Below are 26906 nucleotides of genomic sequence, written 5' to 3'. Positions count from 1 at the left end.
GCCCTGCACCCCCAGTGGGGCCGCTTGATGGCAGCTAGCGCAGAACCGCCAGCCCGAAGCCTCAGAGGTACCTCCCACATTCCCCGCAGTTGCTTCTGCCTTCAAAGCCGTCACCACCTGAGCCCAGTGGGACCCCTGTGGCCAGGACACACCGGCGGCAGCAAGGTGTCTCACGGCAGCCGCCTCGCTGCAGGCACGGCTTAGTAACAAACGGGCTCCGCTGCCATCGGGGCCGCCGGCCGGCCCAGGTGCACCCTCCCCGCGGCCGCCGGGACCCCGGTACGGACGTAAAGTTTCAGGCCGGCGGGCGGCGACATTTTGCGTGTCAGCAGCGCGGGGCGCGCACCTGCGCGCTGGGAGGGCGGCGGGAGGGCAGGGGCGGAGGAAGAGGAGGGTGGTGTCAGGGGAGGGGAGAGGCGGTGTCGGGAGGGGGGCGCGGGCGGCGGGCAGGGCGCCGGTGCCGCGGCTATCGCGAGAGGGCGGCGCCGCGGGGCGGGGAGCGAGGGCGGCGGAGGGATCGCGGATCCGGAGCTCGGCGCGGCCGTAACGGCCCCTTGGTGTCCCGTCATGGCGGGGGCCGGCGCCGGCAGCAGGGACAAGCGGGCGACGGCGGCGCGGCTGAAGACGGCGCTGGGCGGCGAGAGCGGTGCGGCGGCGGCGGCGGAGCTGCGGGCGCTGCTGGAGCGGGTGCTGGCCCCGGTGGCGGGCCCGGGCGGCGGCGAGGCGGCGGGCGAGGCGCTGGAGTGGTGCCGCTGTCTGCTGTCGGGCGGGGAGCCCTGGGACAGCTTCGTGCAAGCCGTGCGGGCCTACGACCCGGCCACGCTGTGCGGCCTGGTTTGGACCGCCAACTTCGTGGCCTACCGGTGCCGGACGTGCGGGATCTCGCCCTGCATGAGCCTGTGCGCTGAGTGCTTCCACCAGGGCGAGCACGCCGGGCACGACTACAACATGTTCCGGAGCCAGGCGGGGGGCGCCTGCGACTGCGGCGACAGCAACGTCATGCGGGAGGCCGGGTGAGCGCGGGGCGGCCGCGGCGGGGCGGGCGGGCACCTGCCGGCGGGGGCGGCCCCGCGGGCGGCAGAGCTGTGCCCGGGCTGTGCCAGGAGCGCGGCCCCGGCCCGCAGCCGCCCTGCGGGAGGACAGTAAGTGAGGCCCCTGCTGCCTTGGGCCTCCTCCCTCCATCCCTGGCTGCGGGTCGGACTACGGGCTGAGAGCGAGGAGTCCGCCGGGGTTCGGCAAGGGGCTTTGTTGATGTGTGCGTGCCTTTTTTTTAGGACGCTCATGCGAATCTTGTTGCCCTTGCACCGAGTGCCAGCCTTCAGGGAAGTTGATAAGGCAGAGTGCATGGGAGGCAGTACCTGTCAGCTTCCAGCTAGCAGCCTTGGCCTAACACAGCTAGCCGTGAAGTCAAAATACTTTGGGATAGCATGTGAGCAGATAAGCCAAAGTGAACAGATTGAGTAAGAGGGAGCCATTTTTGTGTGATTTCCTGGTCTGCAGTTCATTTTGCCACCTTAGCTTTAAATCAAGGAATGCAGTAACGCTTGGATGAATACAACAGGGCAGGGTTTTGTGGAAGTCAAAGGTCTTTTGTATTCTGACCTACTGGAGTAGACTGAAGTGCCTGGTAAGAAGAAGAGGAATCGGGTACCTCATTAAACCCTCCTTTGTTCCCATCTGTACTCAATGGTGAAAGGAAAGAGCAGTCAACCAGTTACTGGAGGAAGGTGATACCTAGCCAGTAAACTTCAAATTATACAGTTGAGTGTCTTTTGGAGCTCCTTGTGTGCCTATTGATTCACCAGCAAGCTAAACACTTCACTAGATAACCCTTTGGAGTGCTTGAATGAGGATTCTCTTCTGACAAGCTTTCTGGAATAGTCTGTCTTGACTGTGTTAGCCTGGGTGAGATGGTATGCTGTTGAATCATAAGTTGTGGCATACCTAGCAGAAAACACTACGAACATACAGAAATTTTATAATATTTTCCTTGGTTCTCTTCTTGGATTTGTAAATTTAGTCTGTAATTCTGTATCACTCACTTAAGAGTGATACTCACTCATCTTAAGATTCCTTCTCTTTTTGCACTTCTACTAAGAGATGTCATTAATTCTGCTTTTTCTGTTTCTTGAATGTTGTTGCCTTGACTCCGATTCTTTGCATCTGTAATCACTGTTCTGCTGTAGGCCTTGAGGTGGCTTCAGTTTTTGCTTCTTATGCTTTTCTCACCTTTTCTTTCTCTTGCTATTTGCCTTCATCATTTATTCATTCTTTTTTGGTGGAATCTTTTCTTATTGATAGACTTCCTCCAATGGCAGATTTTTTTCCTCCTTTTGTTTTCAGTAATCTTCAGTGGTTTCAACTGGCTACTGCTGAAGTGATTCTTTCTTTATTGGTTTTTCTTCAACCTGTGATGATTCTGCTTTCCTCAGCATCACTGAAGTAAGAGCTTCCCTGATCTTGAGAAGTAGGAAAAAAAATTAGTGCTACTTCTTCCACTGTTCATTTTGGAATAGACTTAGGGCTCCTCTTAGTGGCAAGATTTTAACAGAGCGCACACAAATTGAACTACTTTAGGCTGAATATTGTAATGACTTGTGATGCTGCTCTCATCCCAGAGTGTATAGCTTTCCCAGTTGTCTTTTGTTATTTTAAAGAGTTTTGTTCTTGAAGAAAGCTGTTTTAATAAAGAAGAAATAAAAAATGCTGTTAAATTTGCAGTGTAAACAGATGCAAACCCCAAGAGAGTAACAATCTTCGCATTTCTATGTATCCTACTTATTACCTTTAATGGTAGAATTTGAGAGTAAATTGTCTTGTGTGTGAGGTAGGTCCCTTCAGGAGTTTTGCTCACTAAAGATAAAGAATTACATATGATTGGTTCAGAAGCAGCACTCAGTGTTGAGCAGTAGATTTTCCAGTCCTCTTGGACATACAAGGAGGACAGTACATGACAGCATATGGGGTGTCTGCATTTAACGTAAGGTCACTTCTGCTTATGTAGATGAGAACTGATGTTAAGCCATTGTAATTAAGTGAACTAGAAACTTTGCTTGCTGTGCAAGACAAAGTAAATTAAGCTTAAACCAATGTAAAAACGTTAATGTGTGCACAGAGAATTTTACCTGTTGAATTGCTACAATGCAGCATGTTTAGATAGTGTTTTAACTTTGTGTGTACAAATCAACTGCACAGTTAGGAAGGTAATGCTTTTCATGTTAAAGTTAGGAGGCCTTCATGGTGGACTTAGGAAACTGGAGTGTGTCTAGCCCGATATAACCTCGGCCACTACAGCCTAGGCTTCTATTAATAGCAAGGGAATCAAATGTGGAGCCTACTTACAAACTTTATCTACCATCTGTCTGCTCAGATAAAATTTTGTGTAGATGCTGTATATGAATATTGTAGTAACATTCTTTTGTGTCTGTTCTTGTTATCTGGTCTCCATATTCAGAGTTTATTTTTTTGATGCAGCTGAAGAAATACTTCTCATGAAGTCTTAGTTAACTGACCTGCTATAAAGGAAATCTCTCCAGTTTGGAACCTGGAATATCTTTTCATTGCCTTTAGGATGGCTAATGTAGATCTAGAGATGGTTTGCTCTGGAATATGAGTATGGGTGTGTATTAATCTTGTAGTACTAATTAAATATATAATTTGCTTCATATGGATACCTGAGTATTAGTTTTTTTTATTTCTTCTGTCTTTATAAAAAGAAGCTGGAATATAGCATAATAGATGGATGCTGATTTGCCTTAGGTACCTTGATTTGCTTTAGGTACCTTTTGTAATTCTCATTTGTTTTAGAAAAATCAGATTGACACATTTTTGAACCTTTTGATTTCCATGTAGATTTCAGTGGTTTTAATGTTTAAGTTAATTGCAGTTGGTTTGATCTACTAGAATGTAGTGTAGACTTCAGAAAATATTCAAGTTTGTAAGTGTAGCTGATTGTGGGAGTATTAAAAATTCTACCTGTGGCAAGGTTGAATAGGTTTTAAAATCCACGGATATGTCAGGAGGTGGAAATAGTTTGTAGTTGTCTCCCATATGGTATCTAGCTATTCGCAAATGAAATTTAGCGAGTCCTTCAGAGGTAATTAATAATGTTCTGAAGAAGGCAAAATCTTCAGTTCTGAAGCATTTTGAGTAGACATGCTCATAGTTCAAATGAGTTCATCTGTTGGATTAAAAAAAACTCCCATGCGGTTGGACAGGGGAAAATTCAGACTGGAGTGTTTTTTGGTTGGTAGATGGTCTTGTATTATAATGAAACGGATAGTTTATGAAATAAGCTTGAGGAAAGCAACATGCCTTATGGTTATTGTAAGAGTATAACTAGTCAATAGTCTGTTACTGATGAGTACCGTCTTGTTTCTATGGCTGTCTTGTTCTGATTCCCCTCTAAGTCTGTAGACGATTACCTGATATAATAGAGAGCCTCAGCACTTTGGCTGTTGTGTTCCACCGTGTCCTGTTTCAGAGCATGTCTCACCATGTGTTGACTTATTTGTTAAATTAATCATGTGGGAAGCAGATGTTTTAGTGCTGCATTACAGTACAACAAGAATAATACCACCATCAAGGGTTGCATATCCTGGAAGGCAAAAAGCCAGGTTAAAATTTTCGTTTAATAGGCTTTTGCAGTGATGTTGGCTGTGTATTTCTTGGTAGTTATGGCAACCAATGGCTCCACTGACATTAGAGTGTTGCCTTCTCTTATGACTTATATGAAAGGGACTAAGGTGTTACCCATTTCCTCTTGCAGCTGTGGCTGTTTCTTTATCGAGTAAAAAATCCCATAGGTATAAGAAAGGTAACTCACAGATTCAGGTACCTAGCTCTAAACTTTCTGCAGTTCTGTCTTTACTGATCCCTGCTTATCTTTTCATTTAGCTCTGTGTCTTAAAGTTTGAGTCAGTGTAGGTTTCACAGAGATCCTGTCTGAGCTACATAGTAGTATCAGACTTCTCTCTCTTTTCTTTTTTTCATCATTACGTCTCTCTTGGAGACAGATGTATCTGTTGGGTCTGCCGTGATCCCCTTACAAAAAGGCTGGACTATTCTCTTTGCCTCCTCTTGCTGCCAAGTATGAGAAGTGTATTCTTAGTTTCTAAACTGCTTGGTATTTTCCGCTTTAATTTATTTATAAACGGCTCTGTTTTTTTCAGTGTTTTAAAATGTTTACATCCAGTAAGGATTAGTGAATGTTTTAGTTAAATTTTGGAGGGTAGATACTTAATATTGATGACCTTGGGTATTCTGTCCACATAAAATTCTATTCTTTCATTTTCTTTTATTCCTTTTCAGAGATGCTTCAGAGATTGGGAGCTATGGAAGATTATGTTCTATTTCTTTTGCAATCTGTAGTAAGTAAGAGTAAAGGAACTTTTTCATATTCTAGACTTGTGAAAACTTTAACAAATAGAGTAACCATAAAAAAGGAAGCTTGCTCTTGAGAAAGCTATTATTACTAGTTATCTTGGGATACATTCTGTGCATGTTCATCAGGAAAGGTCTCTTTTACCTTCTTGGGTTGTAGTGCTGGGATCCACTTAAGATCAAAAAAGTCAGATCTGCTTGTGGCTGTGTTTAGGGACATACAGGCAATTATTATTTTACTGGCACCAAGTGGATTACGTGGTTATTTTATGGAGAGTCTTGCAACAGCAAATCACCTGCTTAGCATACATATAGCATGTTGCTGCTTCAAGGTTGTTTCTTCCAGTGTGACTCTATCTAAACTGTCTTGTTTGACAATTACCAAGAAGTTTTCAGTTCTCCAGGACTTAGGCTAGGTTTGGTAATGCAGCCCCAAAAAGGTAAGGGTGCTCTTTTGGCGCTTTCTTCAGGAGGTTGGTGAAACAGATGCTTTATCAACAGGCTGAGAACCTACAAGTAGCCAACTTTAGTTTAGTCTGTGAGTTTTATGAAACCATGTAAAAATATGTGTTCAGGATTGTTGAGCTGGTACAAATGGTGTTTTTTAGGATCTCTGTCAGCTCCATGCAGCTTTTCTGCCTTCGAAGTCCTTTGGGCTACCAAGAAGGGACTGAAGAGAAGTCCGAGCTGTAGTGGCTGCTAGCTTAGCATGAGAGTCTGGATAAATCCATGGTCACCTATATCTGATGGATGTGACTCTGCAGAACAAGAACTCCACCATGTTCATCCACATTCAAAGTACAGCTATTCATTCCTACTGGGATTTACAATGACCACAGAATTTGAAGTTACCTGCATTTATAAATAATTGATTCCCTCTGTCCTCCTTCATGCCTCCCCCAGACATAAAGCTCAGTATAATGTATTGCTTCATAGGATTCCACAGTAACACTGAGTAGTTTACCTAGAGCTTCATGTTAGGCCTTATCCTTGGAAAGCAAAAGACATTGCAGATCAACATGTTGATTAAGTCTGTCATGTCATACAGTCAGCTCTCAAACCTGCCTGACTTGATTTCTTTTAAGAATGTCTCTAATTAGGACTACATCAGCCTCTTAATTAGTTGCTGAGATGTATTCCAAATAGTTAACAGGCAAGTGCTAGTTTTGTATTGCTGCCTTTAGAGCTGTGACCTGACTAGATGCATTGTTACTTTATACATGTCTGGAATAATGTATAGCTGTTTCAAAGTCATCAGTAAGATGTTGAAATATATCAATATAGAGAACTATAAATATTTAGAAGCCTGAACTATTGCTGTGTTAGTTACTGAGCAAACTTAAATGATGGCTTTACCCCAAAGGTTTTGCTGATAGGGCCAGTCTGGTGTGAAGAGCACAGCAGTACTGTGAAGGTTGAGCTCACAAGATATGACTGCTCTATAGCTTGTCTTGCCTGAAATTTGGCTTATTTATTGTATGACTTGTCTATTGCTTTGTAACTGGCCTTGGTATTTATTCAGTTTAAGAAGAGCTGTGTTTTGGAGGTCTCTGAAACAGTCTTGTTTAGATTTGGGCTAACCAGTGTTGATTTTCAGTTCCTTTACTTTGATCCCACCAAATTCTAAAGCTGCTTTTATACCTTTTATGGACCTATCATCTTCCCAGGATTCTAAGTTCACAGTGTCAGTGTGAAGTGTTATTTGTGTGGTACATATCTGATCTACATGGAGCTGTCAGTGGATCTGTTGGCAATGGAACAAACGTGATTTTGGGAGTATGTTTAGGGAACATGTTCCTAAAGAACTGTCATCTCTTAGATCTTTCTTAATGACCATATAGGCTGATTCAGATTTCAGGCCATACTTCCTTATCACTTGTAGAATATCAGGAATTTTTTATTTTTAAAAAAGTCCTGGAATGGTATCTGAGAGCTGCAGATGATTTTAAATAATAGTATCTTAGGTGCCTTCCTCTGTAGAGGATTCTGGTAGTGAGCTTTGAAAACAATTAATTTTCATTGAATTGAATTAATAGAGATACCCAAATGGCTATTACAGTATCTAGGACTAAATGAACTCTGTTGCCTTCACCAGGATGCACCTCTTTGTTTCTGCACAGTGCCTGCACTAATAATAGCTCTGGCATGACACACATAGATACTTTGTAAGAAAACTGCTAATTACTTATATAGGCACCTTGTCCGTTGGAGACCTGGACTAAACTTAAGTTGATACCTATTATTAAAATTCACACATCTTACTCAAATTCTGAAGAAATGAAGGTTGTTTTTGCATTTGTCTAGCACTGTGTAGTCACTTAGAACTTTATCAGATGAAGTATTTGGGTCAAAATCCTACATGCTGTATGTTTGACCTGTTTAAATTCTCATGGGAAAATTCTGTTAGCCAGAAAATATTTTTAACTCTATTTTGAAAACTTGATTTTTGTTCTTTTGAATGGATGTACTGTCCATGTACTTCTGGGTGGATAACTGATGTGACTCCAAAAGCAACTGGTCAGGGAGACTGCACATGAACTTACAATGGTTTGGGGAGATTGAGGGCGAGGCTGACATGGCTCTGATGAGGGCTCAGAACCAGATATTTTAATTGCTGATCTGCTTGTATTTCAGGTCTACTTCTGAAGTCAGCTGGTAATTCTGCTTGTGAATGCTATGTAAGACTAAGAAGGCTACAAAATCAGATTCTAAGTATTATTAAGTTAAGCATCCAGAATTAGCATATACATTATATCTTAATTCCTCTATCTTTAGGTCCATAGTTGAAGGGAAGAAAAAAAGATGATACCTTTAGACTCCATGCTGTGAAAGAATTTTGAATGTAAATATTTTTCTTGTGTGCTTTTTTCATGTTAACCTTGATGAAGATTGCTTTTAAGAGTTGAATTTGAAGTGTTCTCATCAATGCCTTCTTTAATACAGTGAAATACTAAATTTAACTGGTCCTTTAAGAAGTATGTTTCTTTTCTCAACTGAAAAGGCTGCAGTTCCTGTTGAAGACTGTATTCATACATGCAAATAGATGAATTAAGATAATTTAAAGAATCTCAATATTTCCATTAATAGCGTAACTGAAGCCCTTTTAATTTGTAAGAGCTTCACTTTACAATCTCTGTGATGTTTGAAAAAGCTGCACCAATGAGATTGAGTATTAAATTTGTAAGCTATCTAGCTGTGTGTCTGTTATTGTACAAATATATTTCAAATTCTTTGTAGATTGAGGCTTTTCAATCAAACTAGGTAAAAGTAAGTTGTACTTAGATAAAATTACAGTGCAGTAGTTTTATTCCAGAGCACCCATCCTTTCTTTAAAGAATATTTTTGCAGCAGCGGATTGTGTTACTCTCTGGAGTTGCTCTCTTGGCTATCAAAATGATCAAATTAAACAACTTTCTGGTTCCATTCAAACATAGCTCAGCTTCAGCTCTCAGAAGTCCATTCCTTCTCATTCTTACTCAATTTTTCCTTGAAAAAGGCCTTATGATTAAAAAATCATAATTGCCAAATCTACTGTTTCTGATTGATAATGGGTACTTGTATACTAATGAAACTCATTGGGGTTTTGTCTACTGTACAGGATGTTCATGTCTGAGGACTAACAGAGAATAATAGAAATGCTCTGCAGAGCAGCTTTGTCTGATTTTTCTTTGAACTGGTGTGCTTCTTCACTTAATGTAGAACTGAGCACCAAGAGAGCTTCTAGTGAGTTATTGCCTTGCTATTCTGCAAGGATTGGAATAACTTCTTAGTGTCCAATCTGTGATTTCTAGCTTCCTAATCTGACCAAACAGCTTTGTCATGAAAGCTTAAGGCCTCAAAAGATGTCCTTTAAAGGTGGGGGTTTTTTTGTTTTTCTTGAGAAGCCATTAATTACTCTGCTGTGTTTCATTGTCCTCCACTATTGACGCTATTGTCTCTACTTTGGAGATTTTTCTGGTTAGAAAAGTTAGACTGACATCTTTTCAGTTGGCTTTGTCCATAATAGCAGAAATGCAAGTATTCAGTTCCGTCTGTGAACTCTGTAGCTTGCAGTTTTTGTAAAGAGCAGAGGAGCACTCATTCCTTGGGCCTTGAAGTCAGTACCACATTGATTCGCTTTCAGCAGCCTGTTTTGCAAGTGAAAGGAATTTAACTAATGAAATGTAGTTATTAGAGTGTATGGGGGAAACATGCTAAACTTGATTTTTAGGAATGGTAGGTTTATTTCTTTGCATTTCTTCAGTTACCATTGTGTTTGTTATTGTTAGGGACAGGGGATTTACATAAAGCAAGGCTACAATATATCAAAGTCCTTTTTCATCAAGATAATTTTCTAATCCTGATCATGCAAGTTTTATTTTATTCTGAATTAAGATTTGGTTTGATATTTGAACTGCAAAAGCAGGGAAAAACATTTAAACACTCTGCCAGGACATAAAAAATTATGAAACAGGTTTGTAAGACTTGAGAAACAATTGTAGCACTCAAAAAGTATCTTGTATCTTCCATCTATTTTGTAGACTCAGAATGTGTAAGAATGGTATTTGTATGTTAGTTTTACAGTGGAGACAGAATACATGCTTTTTAAAAACTTTGTGTTGAATTCTTATTTATAAAACTTCATTTGAATACTTTATGAAACATTACATGATGTCAGTCATGAGGTATAGAGTATGCCATATATGTATATATGAAACGTATATTATGTTTTAAATAAGAGCTCAGTTTAGGTATGACTGCATTGAAGACTCAAGCCTTTACTTTCTTTGCTTAAGAATTGATTTCCAGCAGTTTTCATTTGGATTCTGCTGCTTGGCTCCCAGATCCCTATCCCTAAAAGCTTCTTTCAGAGTCAGGTACTCTTAGTGCTGTAGTACTATTAAGACTGTGAAATTAGGATGGTTTTTTTGGCAGTCTTATGATCCAGTTTAAAAACAAATGACTTTTAAACATGGGGAGGCAGGGGACAAAATAGAGAAAAGTGAGGGTAAAAATAGTCCATCCGTGTATGCATGAACTTATGTCAAGTTTCTGGAATGCAGCTGAAACTTGAGACACTGTAGGATGTAGTGGATGAAGGACTGATCAAATGTTCAGAAGCTGTAAAGGTGTGGTCTGGCTGGTACTGAAGGCTTTTATCAGCTGCTGTGATAACTGTGGAGTTTAAAAACTCTCCTTTGAAGTGATGGAACTACCTCCACAGTGAGCATTGTATCTACTTGTTGTGCTGGTTGGCCAGGATGGCATTTTCCTGCATGTCTTTGTTTGGGGTTTTGGTTTATTTTGTTCTCTGTGTTTTGCTCCCTGTCAAGTGAGCAAGGAAAGGGATGATGGCAAAATGATTCAGAGATTTCAGTGTGATTTCCAAGGAGACTGGTGTTTGAGAGTTGGTGGATTTAAACCAGCCCAGTGAAACTTTTTATATATTCATGTAAGTAAATAACTTCTGCTGGCTTAGCTTCTGAGCTGGTTTAACACAGGACCAATCAAGTGCTAGTGCTAGAACTAGTAAGAGGGCTGAAGACAGAGTTGTGGCAGGACTGACCTAGTTTGACTAGGCTATCAAACTGTAGCCTAAAGGGAAGGAGTAATCTTGCCTGAAGCCACTTCTAAAATGCATTTCAGAAATTCACAGTAGAATTACTAAAAATGAATCTGGAAAGTTTGACATGTAAGTTGTTCAGAAGATACTAATGTTGCTTATGTTTATAACAAATGGTGTTCCTTACTCATGTAGATGTCAGCAATGTTCTGCATTTCACAAATAAGATATTAATGCAGCATAAGAAATGTCAGAATTTCATTTGAAGTCATGTGGACAAGATTCTTTGTTAAACCTAAGTATTTATTTAATTAAAAGTTCACTGTTTATTCTCTCCTTTTACTAACATTACCCTTATCTTTTTATGAAGAAGTGATTTCAAGGGTAGGAAAATGCATAGAAAATCAAAACCAGAATATACTTTTGAATTGGAGAAGAATAAGGAAAAAAGATTATTGTTTTTTGTCTTCATGTGGACCTGTATTTTAGTACTTCCATGCTAGACCTTCAGATACATAGGGCTTGAATATTTCTGTCTATTGAATTGTCATTCTCACTGATACACTCATTCTTAAACATCATTCTAGTATAGTAGTAAAAATATCTACAATGAAGAGTATATAGTACAAGAAATATGAGCTGCTAAAAGAGTGAATAAGAACTACAGGCCTGTTGGAAGAAGTATTTTGCAATGTTGAAATCAAGTTAGAAATCTTACATCAAGGTGATCTGTCAGTTACCTAGTCAGTCTTCCTCTCCATCATTATTTTTGAGCTTCTTCAGAAAAAATGTAATTCTTGTCTAGATTATATCCATCTTTCATTGCTCCCTGTTAGGGATTTCTACCTGCTGCAAGTGGTGGATTTCTGAAGCTTGATGGTACCAGGAGAGATCTGGGAAACATTCCTTTTTGTTGCCTATTAAAGCCTGTTTTGATAGTCTCAGAAGTGTTTTGAAATGTACATTTATGTAGATATACAGTTCTTTAGCTGGTGCTGTGGTAAGGAAGTTCTTTCAGAAGTGTATAAGGAACTGACTGCGGAATAGCTTTGGCTGCTGTTTGTCCAGTAACCATGTAACCCATTGAGAAGTTTGTCCAGGTGTCTCTTACGGCTTGTATGAAATCTCAGCTTGGGGTTCAGTCTCTTCTTTAGTTAAAACAGCTGTTGTCCTGACTCTGAAGACCTCCCAAGTCATTGTCTGGCATTTTTATTAATATTTCTAGAAGAATTGTATAACACTGCAATAGAACTCTGGACTGTACTACTTAAATACTGTAGCATTTGAACCATAAATACAGAGTATGGTGCCTCTTGTAAAATTATGTTGGTATTCCTTCTTTAAGGTTTAGGCCCTGGTATCTAGAAATTGTTTCCTGTTTGAACCTGCTGTGGTTTGTGCATGGAACAGTGAAAGAACTTTTCCTTACAGGGAATTGAATTTGGATTCTTTATTGGTCTTCCAAGATCCATGTTAACATAGCAATAAAAACACACTTTATAATTCAATAGTGCTTTCTTGAGAATCTCAAGACAAGACATATTCATAACTTTCATTTTCAGGATATGTAAAATTTGGGATCATTAATCCATTAAACCCTGAGATTAGCACAGTTGGTTAGAGCATGGTGTTAGTAATGCCAGAGTCATGGGTTCGGTTCCCATATGTGCCATTCACTTTAGAGTTGGACTCGATGATCCTTCTAGGTCCCTCCTAACTCATTATGTGATTCTGTCGTGATGGATTCAGAACTGGCATGTTGGCACAGGCTTCAGGGGGAGCAGAGCTTATTTTCTGTGGAAGGAAGCCTTGTGCTTAGTAGAAGCTGGGATTCAAAATGAATTTACCTGTGTGTTTTGTTACAGTGGCTTCCTTAGCTTGCAATCATAACCAGAGAAAACATCTTTTGATAGAATGGAAAATATATGGGGGGGTAGGGAGGTGGTGGGCTGTAAAAGATTTTAGAACACACTGCATAGTAATTCCTTTCTTTTGTGTCTTTTAGGTCTTTATTTACTTTTGATCCCTTCTTATAAGGACAGTGGTGAAAGGGAAACCAATTACTTTTAAAACATGAAGTATCATCTTTCAGCATAGATGAAGCCACATTTGTGGTTTATAGCAGTTCACGTTTCTGTATCTGGAAAGGATAAAAGTGGATGACCAAAGAGAAGTGAATGACTTTTACAAGCTCCTTTGAATTCCCTGCAGTTGCAAATTGTGCTGTTTATTCGTACTTGAACAAGGAACATGGAATGACTTTTCTTAACTTCTGTGAATGTAGTATGAGAAGTGGGAGGCAAAAGTAAACAGTATTTATTTGCACATTATTAACAGAAAGTTGTCAGTCATCACATAGCTCTTTCTGTCAGGCCCTTTCCCTCCCAGGGATATATTAGTTGTATATACAAATTGCAGATCGACTGGCTAATACTGTCCTTCTATACCTTTTCTTAATAAAAAGTCTCATTTCTAATGTGTAAAAGCAAAGGAGATGCTCTTAATCTTTAATCTTGTGAATTTGCTAGCCATTGTTGTGAATTGCCATTTTAACTGTTGGACTTTAATCCTCTTTTTTTATTTTTGGCTTTTTTTCTTGATTCAGATACTTGCTTTGTGGCTTTCTTCTATTTCCTTCTTCTCTTGAAGGTGATTCTTCAATGGTCCTCAAAGAAGAAAGGCTTAAGTTTTAGAAAGTAGGAGGCTGCTTCTGGAAACTATGGCATAAATTTGGAAAACAATTTTCACGTTGAAACAAAGCTGTATTTTTTTCTGAATTTTTGTGTTGAAAAATTATTGGTAAAATCTAGTGAATCTTTCCAGTAAAGTTTATTCTTGTGTGGTATATTTTTAGACTATTCTTTGTTACTGTTGTTTTTGATGTGGGTAAATAACTCTTTGATGTTGGTATATGTCCTTTCTAAAAATAGCTTAGGAGCTGAAAAGTATTCAGTGTCTCTTGAGTCAGGCTCATGTTAAGTGAGTGGGAAATCATTCTGTCTGCTCTAATGGGGTTTGGCTCAACGTCATATCACTGTGCGTTAGCCAAGCCTCAGCTACTACCATGCAGGAATTTTCCAAAGAATAAATGTTTTCTTTTCTTTTTAAATGAAACTATTTTGTACGGATTTTGTTAATCTTAGTTGCTGTACATTTGAAATACACACTGATCCTGCAAAGTCTTGTGCCTTTCTAGGTTGTTTTTATTGTCAAAAGGCATTTTAAAAAGTCGTTGTCTGAATGAGGACTTGAAAAAATCAGTCCAACCTCTGATTATGTTACAGAAAGGAGAGGAAAGTTAATGTTCTTCTAATTGTTCAATGGAAGATGCATCTGATATGTATGGGGAAGCTGGGATGTTAGATATGTGAACTTTGAGCAGCAGAAAAAAAATTGGCACCTTTATAATTCTCTGGCCTCAGAATCAGAATGGGCTTGAATATAGTAGCTGGAATTTCAGAATACCATTTCTATACCACCTTTAATGTAAAAGCATATACTCTCTGAAAAATGGAAAAAGTAATGGTATTCTTAGTATATGTTGACACTGCTGAGCTCTGCTTGGCTAACATTTTTCTCATCTGTTACAGGTTTTGTAAAAGACACCGTATTAAATCAAATTCAAATGTTCCATGTGTCCCGAAAGACTTGTTGATGATGTCAGAATTAGTTCTTCCACAGTTCATCTTTAGTCTGATTCAGCACTTAAGAGAGGGATATAATGAGCCTGGTATGTTTTGAATTTGCATGTACCTAGCATATCTTACCATGCTGTTATCTCTTGCTTTGCAGTCTATGAAGACACAGTACATGTATGCTATCCATAGTTTATGTCATTGTGTTTTGTGCCTCTCTTCCTAACAAAATTACAGCCTGACTAGGTGTCGGCATGCTTAAGTATGTTTTAAGGGTTACCTAGCATTGTGCTGAGCTCCTCCAGAAAATGAAATCAGGTATAGTTTGAAATTTGTATGTGTGAGCTTTAGAGCATTATGAATATAAAAATTATTTTCGTTTGTGGTGGTCGTAACTGTTCTGCTTGTGATGGTCTTGGGTAAATTGTATTACATCTACACCAAAAGTTGTTTTATTGTGGTTTTCAGCTCTTGATCTGCCATCAGAGAAAGACCTTCATAAAATCCTCCAGGTTTTGGAGCCTCATGTTTCCTTCCTAGAAGACTTGACCAAAATGGGAGGTGCAATGAGATCAGTTCTTACCCAGGTTTTAACTAGCCAGCAGTTCTACAAAGATCTTAGCTCTGGTATGTTTGTGTTATTTCTAATAATTAAATTTTCAAACTGTGAAGAATTAAGGGCATAAGTTTTGTTTATAACTTCAGTTTCTTCATGTTTTTATTTGGCATCTCAAAACACAGAAAAAATCCATATTTTTAAGGATATTATGTTGATAGGAAGGTGAGCTTCAGGAGTGACTAGAAACATTTGTTATTAAGACCCGTGAGAGCAAACATCTGATCTGTGTCCCAAATAAATGTATAAAGAACATCCTTTCAGAAAAGCTTTTATAAGAAACCCATTCTCTTCAAAGTGACATGAACATGGTGATGTGAAACAAGTACTTCCAAGTTAGGCATAACAAGGTTATTCAAACTTATTTTGGGATCTGCTCTCACAGAGGTTCCTGGAGGAGACCTGAATGGCAAAAGGCCATTGTCTGTCCTGCATTTCTGTGCAAAGCCTTTTTCATCTTTTTTTCTTAAACATTACTCCCTGCTTCTTTATTTATTCCATCTTGTACCAAATCACAATGAATCTGAAAATGTTGGCCAGTCACAACTAACCCCAAATCCCTAGCATAAATTAGCTCCATGTTATTTTCTTGTGATTAAGAGTCCTTTGCATAGATACAGAGCAAACAGTAATTACTGTAGTTTTAAGTTGCCATAACTGGCTTGGGCAGCAGCTAGTTAAAGAACAGGCAATCTCCAAATCTTTATTTGAAAGGAGAAACACTTAGTAAAGTTGCCTCAGGTACAGTTCTCTTTATTCTTTCCTTCCTTTTTCTCTCCTGTTATAATATTTGAATGGGAGTAATTTAATTACTTCTCTTTCCTATATGTGATGGATTTCCTGATACAGAAATATGGAAAGGAAATTGAAAGTAAGACATGCTTATCTGCACTCTTGGAATGGAGAATATGTGTTATTAAATTAAAACATTGTGGACCATTTTTTAGATTGCTTGCATAGAGTATGAAGTATACGAGCCAAGGAGGTGCTTTTGTGGTTTAATACTGTTTTATGTATGTATTCAAGGTGTTGGAGAGAATACATGTGCAAAGAAAAGTCATGAGAAGTACCTCATTGCTTTGAAAGGCTCTGGACTGGCATTTCCTGAGGATAAAATTGCGTGTGGTATGCAGGAACAAGGAGCTGGAACTAGCACATTATCTGTTCAAGGTTTGTGCAGAAAAATATTTTAAGAGAAGACTTGATTACTGATGGGTTTTATATGAACTGCTTTAGGTTTATTTTTAAAAAAAAGCTAATCTTAATGAAACGTAGGGAATTACCTGTAATTTATTGCACTACCATACTGCAGGACTCTTACTTCTATCAGCAAAGCTAAACATGTTAACTTCCTGTTGCTGATCTGCTAAGCACCATTTTTCCAGTCGTAATATTAGTGGAATTTGAGTAGGCAAGATGAAATTGCTCATAGTGGAATTTTGCCACTGCAATGAAGTGATTATCAATCCTCAGCACCTCTTCTTATAAAGGTTCTGTAGATTTTTTTTTTTTTTTGATCACTAAAGTCCATCAGGGTTTTTTTTCAATTTCTGAAAGAATGCTCCTTTGTTAACGCAGTGCATTGAAGTTCTACAAAGGAATATACTTGCAAATCTCTGATTTTGTATTGCTTAGAAATCTTACTCTTAATTTCTCAGTTAACTGCTGTGTATCTTTTAAAGTAAATTAATGTAGTGTTCCATCTCATACTGGCTCATTAAGTATCTTAAAATACAGTCTTTTCAGTATAAGACTTATGAAAAGAATCTCTGAACTTCTTTATTTCAAAAGGTTTGACAGGTGCTACGGCAACATCGGGACAAGGGGATTCTTCAGATGAGGTGAGACTTTTTAAAGACTGTAATGAACTGCAACAGAATATCAAAGGGAGAGAATGCTTGCAGCCAAATCCCACAAAACTTCAGTCTTCTCTCTGCCATACGTTATCCCCATTTTAGTAATTAGGAATAATGGAGGTTTAAAGGAACAGATCTCATGCTTTTGATTTGGTAGGGACCTCTTGAAATAACTTCTTGGTTTTTGCTAATGCTGTTCCAGTTTAATTTATGTATGTAATGGAGAAGAAACCTGTGTAGGTATTCCAGAAGTCACTATCAAGTAAATTGGACTTGATTAAAACAAACTTAGAGCATGTAATGCTGTGAGTGGTGTTAGCAGGTTTTGGCACTTGAGAATCCAGCTGAACTGGTGATAGCAGCAGTGAGAATTTCTTTGTAGATGAATTCCCATGTGTAGACTTGACCTTACTTACCAAACACATGGAGTGGGAGTAGAAAGGAGAGAATCTCATTTTAGGTTGAGCTTTAATAAATAAGTGGAATTTAATGAGGAAGGTTAAATTCTGGTAGAGTAACGTTATCAATTTATTCTCATCTTTTTTTCTCAATTTTTTAAAACCTAATTTCAACCAGTAAGCCTTAGCAGACGCTCTGGTAGGGTAACATAACAAACTTTAAATAATGTAAAGAGTTATCCAATATAAAAACTTTTATTCCTCAGTGTGGCAAAAGTGTTCATGGACTGTGTTTTATTTGATTCCTTGGAACATAAAATCTTCTTAAATTGCTGGACAGGTTTAGAGCGGGCCTTTTTTCTCCTTTTGCGGAAAGGAAAACATGAGAAATAACAGCCATCCTTCAGATTAGTTTTTTGCTTGGAACCATCTACTACTGTAGAAGTAAAACTAAATACTGAACTCTGCAAAACTTTTCAAGGTGTTTAGTTCCCTGCAGAAGCACTGCTCTGATTTGTAGTCTATGTAAATTTTGTAATCTAGTGTTCCAACTGTGAAACAATGCTACTAATTAGATCTTGGTAAGAAAGAACATTTTTAACCTTTCTAGATTAATTTTGAATACCGGAGGAAGAAAATCCAGTTAAAAGTGTACTTTTGCCACATTTCTAAATTATAACATAATATTACTCTGCTCTAAGAGAATATAATAAGGTATTAAAAAAAACCTGTAAAAGCCCTTTGTAGCTCACATGGGAGTACAGCGGAGAGGAACATTTTTCTAATAAGCATTTCATCTATCCACCTGCACAGTCTATTTTGACTTTTGAGTGAAAGGAGTGGACTTCCTTTTCAGTAATTCGCATTTGTCAAGCAGATCATGATTAAGAAAAAGATTACAAAATAAAAAATTAACTTTCTTCACTGATGCATTTTTCAGAGAAAGAAAGTTAAAGTGCAGGGTCCTGCAGTTCATAGTAACATCCCAGGAAGTCTGATTTTTTTCTTGAGAATACTTGGCCCCTCTGATAGGGGACTGGGCAGTGGCAACATCCTGAGAACTTACTGACTCATTCCTGATTGAAGTACCAAAGTACCCTGTGTTCACAAAGACCACAGGATGCCTAAGTGTTCAAATGTGTGTCTGTCTTAAAACAAATTTTCAGATGGAGGTAATGAATGGATAGGAAAAATCAGACCTTTCATTTACACCATTCTTGTGGTCAGTCCTTAAAGTATGAACAATCTTCTTCCTCAAGGCAGAATAGTAATTTCTTGAGATTCAGGTTCTTTATCATTCCAGAGAAGTTTCGAAGTAAAACATGACTTTTGCTTAGGGGAGAAGGATACTGATTGCTTTTTTTTAATCTGCATTAATTTTATCTCTTTTGATTAGTTCCAGTAAGAATCTTTATTTCTAGTTTCATTAGAACTGCCCGTGTTGGTAAAGATCCATGCAACATTTAATATACTCCTGTAATGTCACATTTTTTTTAACATCCAGTGTTAGATTTTGTGAAGTGGTGGTGAAAATGTTTTTAACCTGTATTACATTCTGGAACCTTTGCTGTTTAGTTTGTGGATTGCCTTGAAGGCTTCAGATGACAAGTGCCTGTGTAAAATGTTTCCATTATTCTGTAGGGAACAAGCAGTTAGAATTGGCCTCTTGAAAGCGTCAAAAATACTTTGTTCTTACATCAAAAGTTTATATTGATTAGAAGGTATCTAGCTAATCGTATGTGTTGCCAACTTTGATATACAATATGTTGGTTGATTTTTTTTTCTCTGAAACAAAACTCTACAAAGTGGATAAGGTAAAATCTTAGACATGCAAAGGTTAGAAATTTTGTAGTGTTAAACTTTTGTAGCAATCAATTTTAGAAAACAAAGCAAGTAAAGTTACAAAATTAATGAAATAAATGTGGATGATAGTGTTGCCTATAGAGGGAAAAAAGGCAATTAAAAAAATTATGTTTTTCTCTAAAGAGTTGCACACCGTACGTGGTTCCTGTAAACAGTAAAAATATTTTTCTTGTAAGAATATATTGAAGGCTTCTCTGATTTAGTTTGGTAGTTAAACCAGAATTTTTAGAGCATACCATCTCTTGGCAATAAGATTCTAAGTATACGATAATCAATTATTAAAACTCTTCCCCTACCCCAGGAGGACCAGGATGGTAGCCAAGGTGTGGGAAAGCGCAAGAGGGTGAAGCTAAGCAGCACCACCAAAGGTATTTATAAAATACTGATCTCAGGTTATCATGTTTGCTTTATGTCTGTCTTAAAAATATCCAGGGGTACTCAATTCACTTCCCGAGCACTGTAGTGCTGCATGTGACAGGTATTAAACATAGCAAAGTCTAAAAAGGAATAGCAAGTGAAAATGTGGTAATTGGCAAGTTAGATTTCCCTTGAGTGAGTACCACTGTCTGGGGCTCTGTTTGACCATTTTGTCACTTCTGTGTTGTAAGCTGACCTCCAAAAATTCATTCAGTTTTCACTGTGTGGCTATCAAGGCTGCAAATATTGCTTTACGAAACAAGTGTTTGATGTAGTTGTTCTTAACAAATTTTTTTGATTGTGCCACTGTATGATTGTGTTTTCAACCAGGCAAGAATGGTTCTCTGGTTCTGGTTGGTCTTTCTGTACTGTTTGAGTAATGTTTAAGATAAAATATGTGAATGAAGTCTCCCTTGAAACCACTCCACTATTTTCCTAGCTTGAAATTAGTCCCTTGTGCAGTTTCTAGTCCAACATGAGCAGCACTCACATTGAGGTCAGGGCAAGTTTTCATTCAAGAATAACCGTAGGCTAGAGACAAGGTAGTTCTATCTTGTGTTTAACATGTTTTTGTGCTAAAAAAGTGTTTAATAATATTTAAATGCTATTGTTAAATAAAGAAGACCTTTTTGGTTGTGTTTTTTTTAATATGAATACAAGGAGACTGACATAGGAAAAACAAAGAATTACAGGCCTTGAGAAAAGAATGTTTGGGTAGAAAAATTGTGGTGAAAGTTGAAATAAAATTTCTGGAAGGTCTCTGGAGTGAAGGTTTGGAGCTTGAGTTTTAAATGCAAAGGTTCATGAATCAACAAAATAGTGTGATGTCGTGAGGAGTATGGGAAAGTAAGATTGATTGTTTCTAGTGTTTTCAGAAGGAAGAAGAGATGAGGAAGCTGAAAAAGCAGAGAACTAAATGTTTTGGCAACAGTATTGTTTAGGGGTGATCTTAAAAATGGTATGAGAAAGATTGTGGTGAAGAATAATAATGTGGAAGAGGCAGTAGTTTTGGAGAAATGCAGGAGATGTAGAGACATCCAAGGAAAGATCTCTTACTTGGATATAGAAGGCTGTTAGCTTGTCTAAAAGATGAGTTAGTCAGGTAACACAAGAAAAAAATGCTGTTGTTCTGATGCATAATAACTAATTAGGGAGCGAGACGTGGAGGAAGCCCAGGTTTAGAAAGCTGCCTGATCAGAACACCAGTATCAGCAGTGGCATTTCAGGAAAAGTGATACTTGAATTCAACATTTCATTTTCCCCCAGGGTAGTCTTCCCCCTCTGAGGCATCCCAACATGGACTGTGGTCATGATGTTAGCTCCTAATATCTGCCCCAGAGGAGGGAGTCTGCCAATGGGGGAGGGGTAAGTGTCTGTTTTTATTAAATATCGAATCCTTTTCTGAAGTTTTCAGTATTCCTATTTTATGTCCAATAGGGTATAAAATAAGAGTATGAAAAGAAAATTTTGGAAAACTGAGTATTGAATAAAAACAGATATACCTCTTCCGTATAAGCAGACTCCCATCCTAGCTCTTCGGTGGCACTGTCTTCATCCAGGGTTATTTATATACTGGGGATATCTTGGAATGCTAAGTCTCATATTCCAGAGAGATATTTACAACACTCTGAGGTCTTCTGTGGCACTAAGAAAGAATAAAATGTTTTTTTAAAGAAAGTACAGTTTTTATGTTGAGGTTCTCTCATACAGGTATGGGACTGAGTACTGAGAATTTTTTTTTTTTTAACTCTGTTTTAAAACCTCATCCTGCATCCATCTGAAATACCAGATGTTTAAGGCAATTTTAAACCCAGAGGCACTTTTTTTTTAAAGAAATTTAAAATCTAGCGATGCTTTTCAGAAGAGTGGGAACATCAGTCCCGGTGTTCTTGACACATTTTCCAAGTTTGGTAAGAGCACTCTGCCTACTTAAATTATATAGCAGGTGTAAGTGGATATGTATTGTTCTGTCCCTGCCTGAAACTGCTGCATAAAGTACTGGATACGCACTGTTCAGCTGTGATATATGTCAGAATGCTGCACATCAGTGACAGATACAGTGTTGTGTCACTTGTCTCCATGCCTGGTGTTCTCACTCAGAGAAGCATTTGGCATGTACCGAAACTTGTGCTCTCTGTTCTGTGGACAGAGGACTTCAGTCTTGCATGGTTGCCAAGCCTTCATGGGCAGTCAAATCGCACGTGCAATTTCATAACAAGAAAAGAACATAAATGAGCATCATATGTTTGTTGCAGTAGGTGATGTGTAATACCTTACAAAATAGTTTAATATTAATTAATATTACAAAATATTATAATATTTTAATATCTTTCATGATTCTGTGAAGGTAATGTTTTTATATCAATGCTTGTAGAATATATTGAATAAAACATATTCTTGCTTTTTTTGTGGCTTGCTAGAGTCTTGAGGAGAATCCTAAAATTTAAGTCTGGGCAAATTGGTTACTTGCCTGGGGAACTCTGACATTTGGTAATGGTGGAAAATGGATGTAATTCCTGCTTAGGAAGAGCACAAATGCCTATCTTGCTTAGAATAGACACAAAGCTACCCAGTGCAGTCTCTAAAGATGTCACACTTCAGTGAAGATGTGAGTCCTCAAGGCCAGACAATGTTCAGTGCAAATGTTTTTGGATGTGTGCTGGTGGGAGCACTTCATACACTCGTATTGGAATATGTGATTTTGTGTGGAGTTACATATCCTCAGGTGTAGTTGATTTCTAGGTATAGAGAAGTAGTAGTATTACTACTTTCTTCTTTAGTCCTCATATGTTACTGGAGTGAACACCACATGTTGTAGTTGTAAAGCATAAATAACCTCTTGAAAAATGATGATGACTTTATATTTTAGTGTTTTTAAAAACAGAGTTAATATGATTTATGCTCTGTCAAGTGATAGTTTCATGAACAGCTTATTCTAGCAAAGGTCAGTTTGCAGCTTTGCAGTCAGGAAACTGATCTGCTTGAAAACACAGCTGACAAAATGGAAAGATCCTCTGTAGGTCCCTCACAGGGATCTACTGTCAGCATGAGTAAAGGGGCAGAGTGAATGGACAGGAGTTGAAAGGGGAAAGATGAGACTGTCTCTCCTGCTACCATCAGGAGCAAGTGCCTCCTGATTATCTGGTTATGGTAATTTTTATATGAAAAAACCCCAACAAACAACTTAGTGGTTGGTCAAGCGGTGTATATATTGCTTTGAAAGTAAGAATAAAGGATACACTATTACTTCTATTTATTTTGTTTAGAGCTTTGTAAAGTGTTGTTTAGATAATAGAATTCATCACTTAATCATAAATTGTATTTTGTTGTTTTGATATTTTAACTTCAGTTAAGTAGTGCTCTACATTGTTCCCCCTGGTTAAATGGTTGTGTAAACATTGTGCAATTTCTGTGATGCATTATAATCAGTGCAGCTATTACAGTGAGGTGATAGGATTCAATGCAATCAATGAAGATTGGACTCTGGTAGAATTGTACTGAAAACTTTCACTAGCTTCTCTGGGAGGTCTTTTTATAGTTATAGGCCCTGACACTGTGCAGTGTTAGTCATGTTCATTTGCCCAGTGTTTAAAAAGAAATTATTTACAGAATGCACTAAGATGTTCTTAAATTTTTGTTCCTGAATTTTTATGAGTGCAACTGCACTATCAGTGTTCTTAGTTTTAATATGTATTGCATTACACATGCCCTGCTTCAACCTTTTATGCAGATCAGTCTATCATGGATGTTTTGAAGCATAAATGTTTTCTAGAAGAATTATTATTTTGGACAATAAAATACGAGTTTCCACAGAAGATGGTGACTTTCTTACTCAACATGCTACCAGATCAAGATTATAAGGTACTTGGCCTTACTTCATTCAAACCTAAGTATCTTTTCTTATTCACATACTTAGTGTATATTATGCCTTGCATGACACCGTGTATGCTTATGTTTGAAATAAGCAGTAAAAGAATGAAGATTTTTTTACCTTGGTGTTGAGTGTTTTGTTAGAAGTTCTAAAGTGTTTAGTATTTGAAAAGCAGTATGGACAGAACAAGATGGATAAATCTGGAGCAGCACTATTAATTCTGATTCCATGGTTTATTTTTCTTTTTGTCTGTTAGTGCATATTTGCATGTGTTGGATTTTGTTTTATTTTACTTTGTAAATTGTTTTTTATCACTTAAAACACGTGGATCAGCAGTGTATGATTCTGTAGCGTGGTTTGACTAGTGTATAATTGCAGTGACTTCGCTCCTGTTTCAATTATTGTAGTAGGCAGTGGTTTCTCCGTACAGGCCGTTACAGTGTGAGTGTTCTTGCTGCAGCTATGCCCTAGGTGATTTTGGCAGCCTTCCAGGTGCTTCCTTACAGAGTTTTGCAGTTGTCCATACCAAGTATCTCGTGGCCTGGAGTTGTGGAGACTGGATGTCATCTTCCTGTTTTAAATCTTGGTGTGCAGCCAGGTTTGGTTGTTTGCTCCACATGTTCCCAAGACCTAGTGTACATAGCAATCAGGCTTAACATTTTGCTCTGATCATGTCATGCCCTTGAGCCATGCAAATATTTTGGACCTTCTCAATCCCTGCTGGGAGGCAAAGATCAAGAAATTCTGAAGTCCAGGCATGCAGATTTCTTCAAAAATGTCTGTTTATAATGGGACGACTCTGTATTCGTGCCCCCTTAAAACCTTGCTGTGTCAAAACAAAGGACATGAAGATAACTTGCAAGGAAGAAAAAGATAAGATATGGGCCTTCAGCACCACTGTGTCAATGTCAAGACACCCTTTTGATTTGGGATGCCCGCATAGATTCGTCTTGGTCTTAGATTCAGCTAATACATGAGGAGACATTAGGACTTCTTAACTGATGACCCATTGCTATGAAGCTTGAATTCTTCATGATATTTGGACACCCACATGGACATCCAGTTCTCCTGATCCATTGCCAGCTAAATTCCTGCCTGTAAAAACACCCAGCTGGTAGCAGCATGCAGAAGAATCTGGTAAGTGTTGCTGTGTTTCCCTTTTTACTGTACCGTGTAATAACAATAGCTTCTAATGATTGTGGGATCTTTCTTCCTTTGACAATGAGCCACAGTCTTCAGTGACTTTCTTTGTTTTGTTCATTGTCTTTCTTCACTCAGAATGGAGATCATGGAATATTTGGTCTCTCTACTGATTGCCACCTTTAACTGGAAATAGTCCATTTTCTATCCACCCATACTACATGCTCAGATTGAAAGGTTTTTTATAAACTTTGTTTGGGGGTTTTGTTACCAATTTCATATTGTTTTTCATTAAACAGTTAATTCCTATGTTAAAGCTTTATTAGAAGCACAAATACCAAGTATTTGAAATTTTTTTAGAATCTATATTTAATTGCTGTGATTGTCTAAATGGCATTTTTAAGTAGTGAGGAAACTCAGAGCAGGAAATGTGTCACACAGCAGTCCTAGGGAGGCAGTAGAATATGTTTTCTGCAAGATACCTATGCTTTGTTGCAAAACTGTCAGTGCTGCATGAATTTTAAACATGTTTATGAGGCTTGTGGTTAATTTACAAGGAGTGGCTCTGCCTTTTACGTGTAAAAGAGAGAACATAACATTTTGGGATGAATTAGAAGAATGTTTTATCGTATATGCTTCCATTTAGCTTTTTTGAAAGAAAAGCTTGTTTGCTGATTAATCGTATTGCATTCTCAAACAACAGGAATACCTCTAGGGATATAAACTGTTCCAAGTGATCATTCAGCTTTCTGCTACTTTCTCTCATCCCATCTGCACCACATGTACTGTTCTAATTTTTTCTGTATCTGCTGCTGTGCAGTTTATCTGATTCTTCGTGAGGCGATTTAGCTCATTAAATCAGCAGAATTTTGCTAGGTTGGATTTCTGATAAACTGAGGGAGCTAGCCAGACACAGAACAGAGCTGGCTATCAGTGTATGCTTTGAAATTGCTGAAATCTCGGACCTCCAGCGTAAACATATTAGAATTCATCACTGCCCTGTGCAGCAGTCACTGAGCCACTAGCAATCTCAGTTACACAGATTTTTTTTGAAATAGGAAAACAAACTTCCTTTTCAGGATTCCCAGTACTGAAAAGAGGTGTTGAAAGGGGTGGGCTAAAACCCTGGGTTAACTAGCTCTTCTCTCTCTCCCCACTTTGGCATATGAGAGAGATAGCACAACAAAAAGTGTGGTCTTTGCCTTACAGATTTGTGCTTGAGGCATCCCTTCCAGCACTCTCTGACACTTGAAGCTTGGAAGACTTTACAAATGAAGAAAAAGAAAGCAGAAGAGAATTTTATTGAAGCTTCCAAGAAATTGAAGGTGTTACGGTGTGGACAAGAGGAAAAGCAAAAGGCCAGAGAAATAGACCTTCATATAACCAAGGAGAAGCAAAGAATGTGTTGGCAGTAAACAGGAAGATGGTGGAAGAGTGTAAATCATCCAAGAGCAGAGCCTTGCTGAAATCTGGAATGCTGGAAATACAAAAATGCAAAAGCATCTGGTAGACATAATGAATCAACAAACATCATTACCAGAAATGCTGTGCCTTGTCATGCACTTCCCATAGTGACCGTTGAGGCAGCTATTACAGCAGTAGGACTTCACTAAACCCTGGATATGTTGTTCTACAAATTTTGTGGAACAGTTTTTCTACTGGAACCTTAATTTTAGTGCAGCATTCAGCTGGCATAAATACTTTCCATTTTAGCATCGAGAATATAAACATGGGAGATGTAAGTTCTAACTGAAGCATGGGGTTGATGTTAGTCTCCAAAAAATTCTGGGATTGAAATTGAGTGGTCACCAAGAGGAAAGGCTAGCTGAAAAAACTAACTTTGTTTTTCCATAGGTAGAAATTTAGAAGCTGCTCAAGATCACAGAGAGTAAGTCAGTGAAGATAATTAGATATACAGAAAGCATGTCTGTCTTAGGAACCATTTCTTGCAAAAGGTTGGAAGCTGAGTATTTGGAAACCCGTTATGACAAAGATTGCGTTCTTGCTCCATTCTCTATTTTTCCTTAGTTGTGTATATAGCTTTGGCCACCGAAAGAGAGGATATATGGATGGACTGATTTGGCCTCCTGTGGCTGGTTTTATGTACTGACTGCAGTTTACCACAGTATTTCAACTTTTTAACTTCTGGAATGAGTTTAGTTTCTTCCTCTCAAAATTGGAAAGGA

The 26906-nt window shown here is 38.5% G+C and overlaps 1 protein-coding gene across 4 annotated transcripts in view; it reads left to right on the top strand.

The window, feature by feature from the left end:
- The first annotated feature begins 500 nt into the window (after positions 1 to 500).
- The window catches only part of UBR3 (ubiquitin protein ligase E3 component n-recognin 3), a 109334-nt gene continuing 82928 nt past the window's right edge, over positions 501 to 26906 (top strand). For all 4 annotated transcript variants that reach the window (XM_048308933.1, XM_048308932.1, XM_048308931.1 and 1 more), the window contains exons 1-7: positions 501 to 1013; positions 14515 to 14654; positions 15028 to 15186; positions 16202 to 16345; positions 16967 to 17016; positions 19594 to 19660; positions 23440 to 23570. In XM_048308933.1, the coding sequence (XP_048164890.1) occupies positions 568 to 1013; positions 14515 to 14654; positions 15028 to 15186; positions 16202 to 16345; positions 16967 to 17016; positions 19594 to 19660; positions 23440 to 23570 (1137 nt within the window). In that variant the 5' untranslated portion in view covers positions 501 to 567. The remainder of the gene's footprint in view (positions 1014 to 14514; positions 14655 to 15027; positions 15187 to 16201; positions 16346 to 16966; positions 17017 to 19593; positions 19661 to 23439; positions 23571 to 26906) is intronic.

This window comes from Corvus hawaiiensis, chromosome 7 (assembly GCF_020740725.1).
Source record: "Corvus hawaiiensis isolate bCorHaw1 chromosome 7, bCorHaw1.pri.cur, whole genome shotgun sequence".
In the NCBI taxonomy this organism is placed as follows: Eukaryota; Metazoa; Chordata; class Aves; order Passeriformes; family Corvidae; genus Corvus; species Corvus hawaiiensis.
Note: the sequence above shows the minus strand (reverse complement) of the source record. Positions and strands in the feature narration are given on the sequence as shown.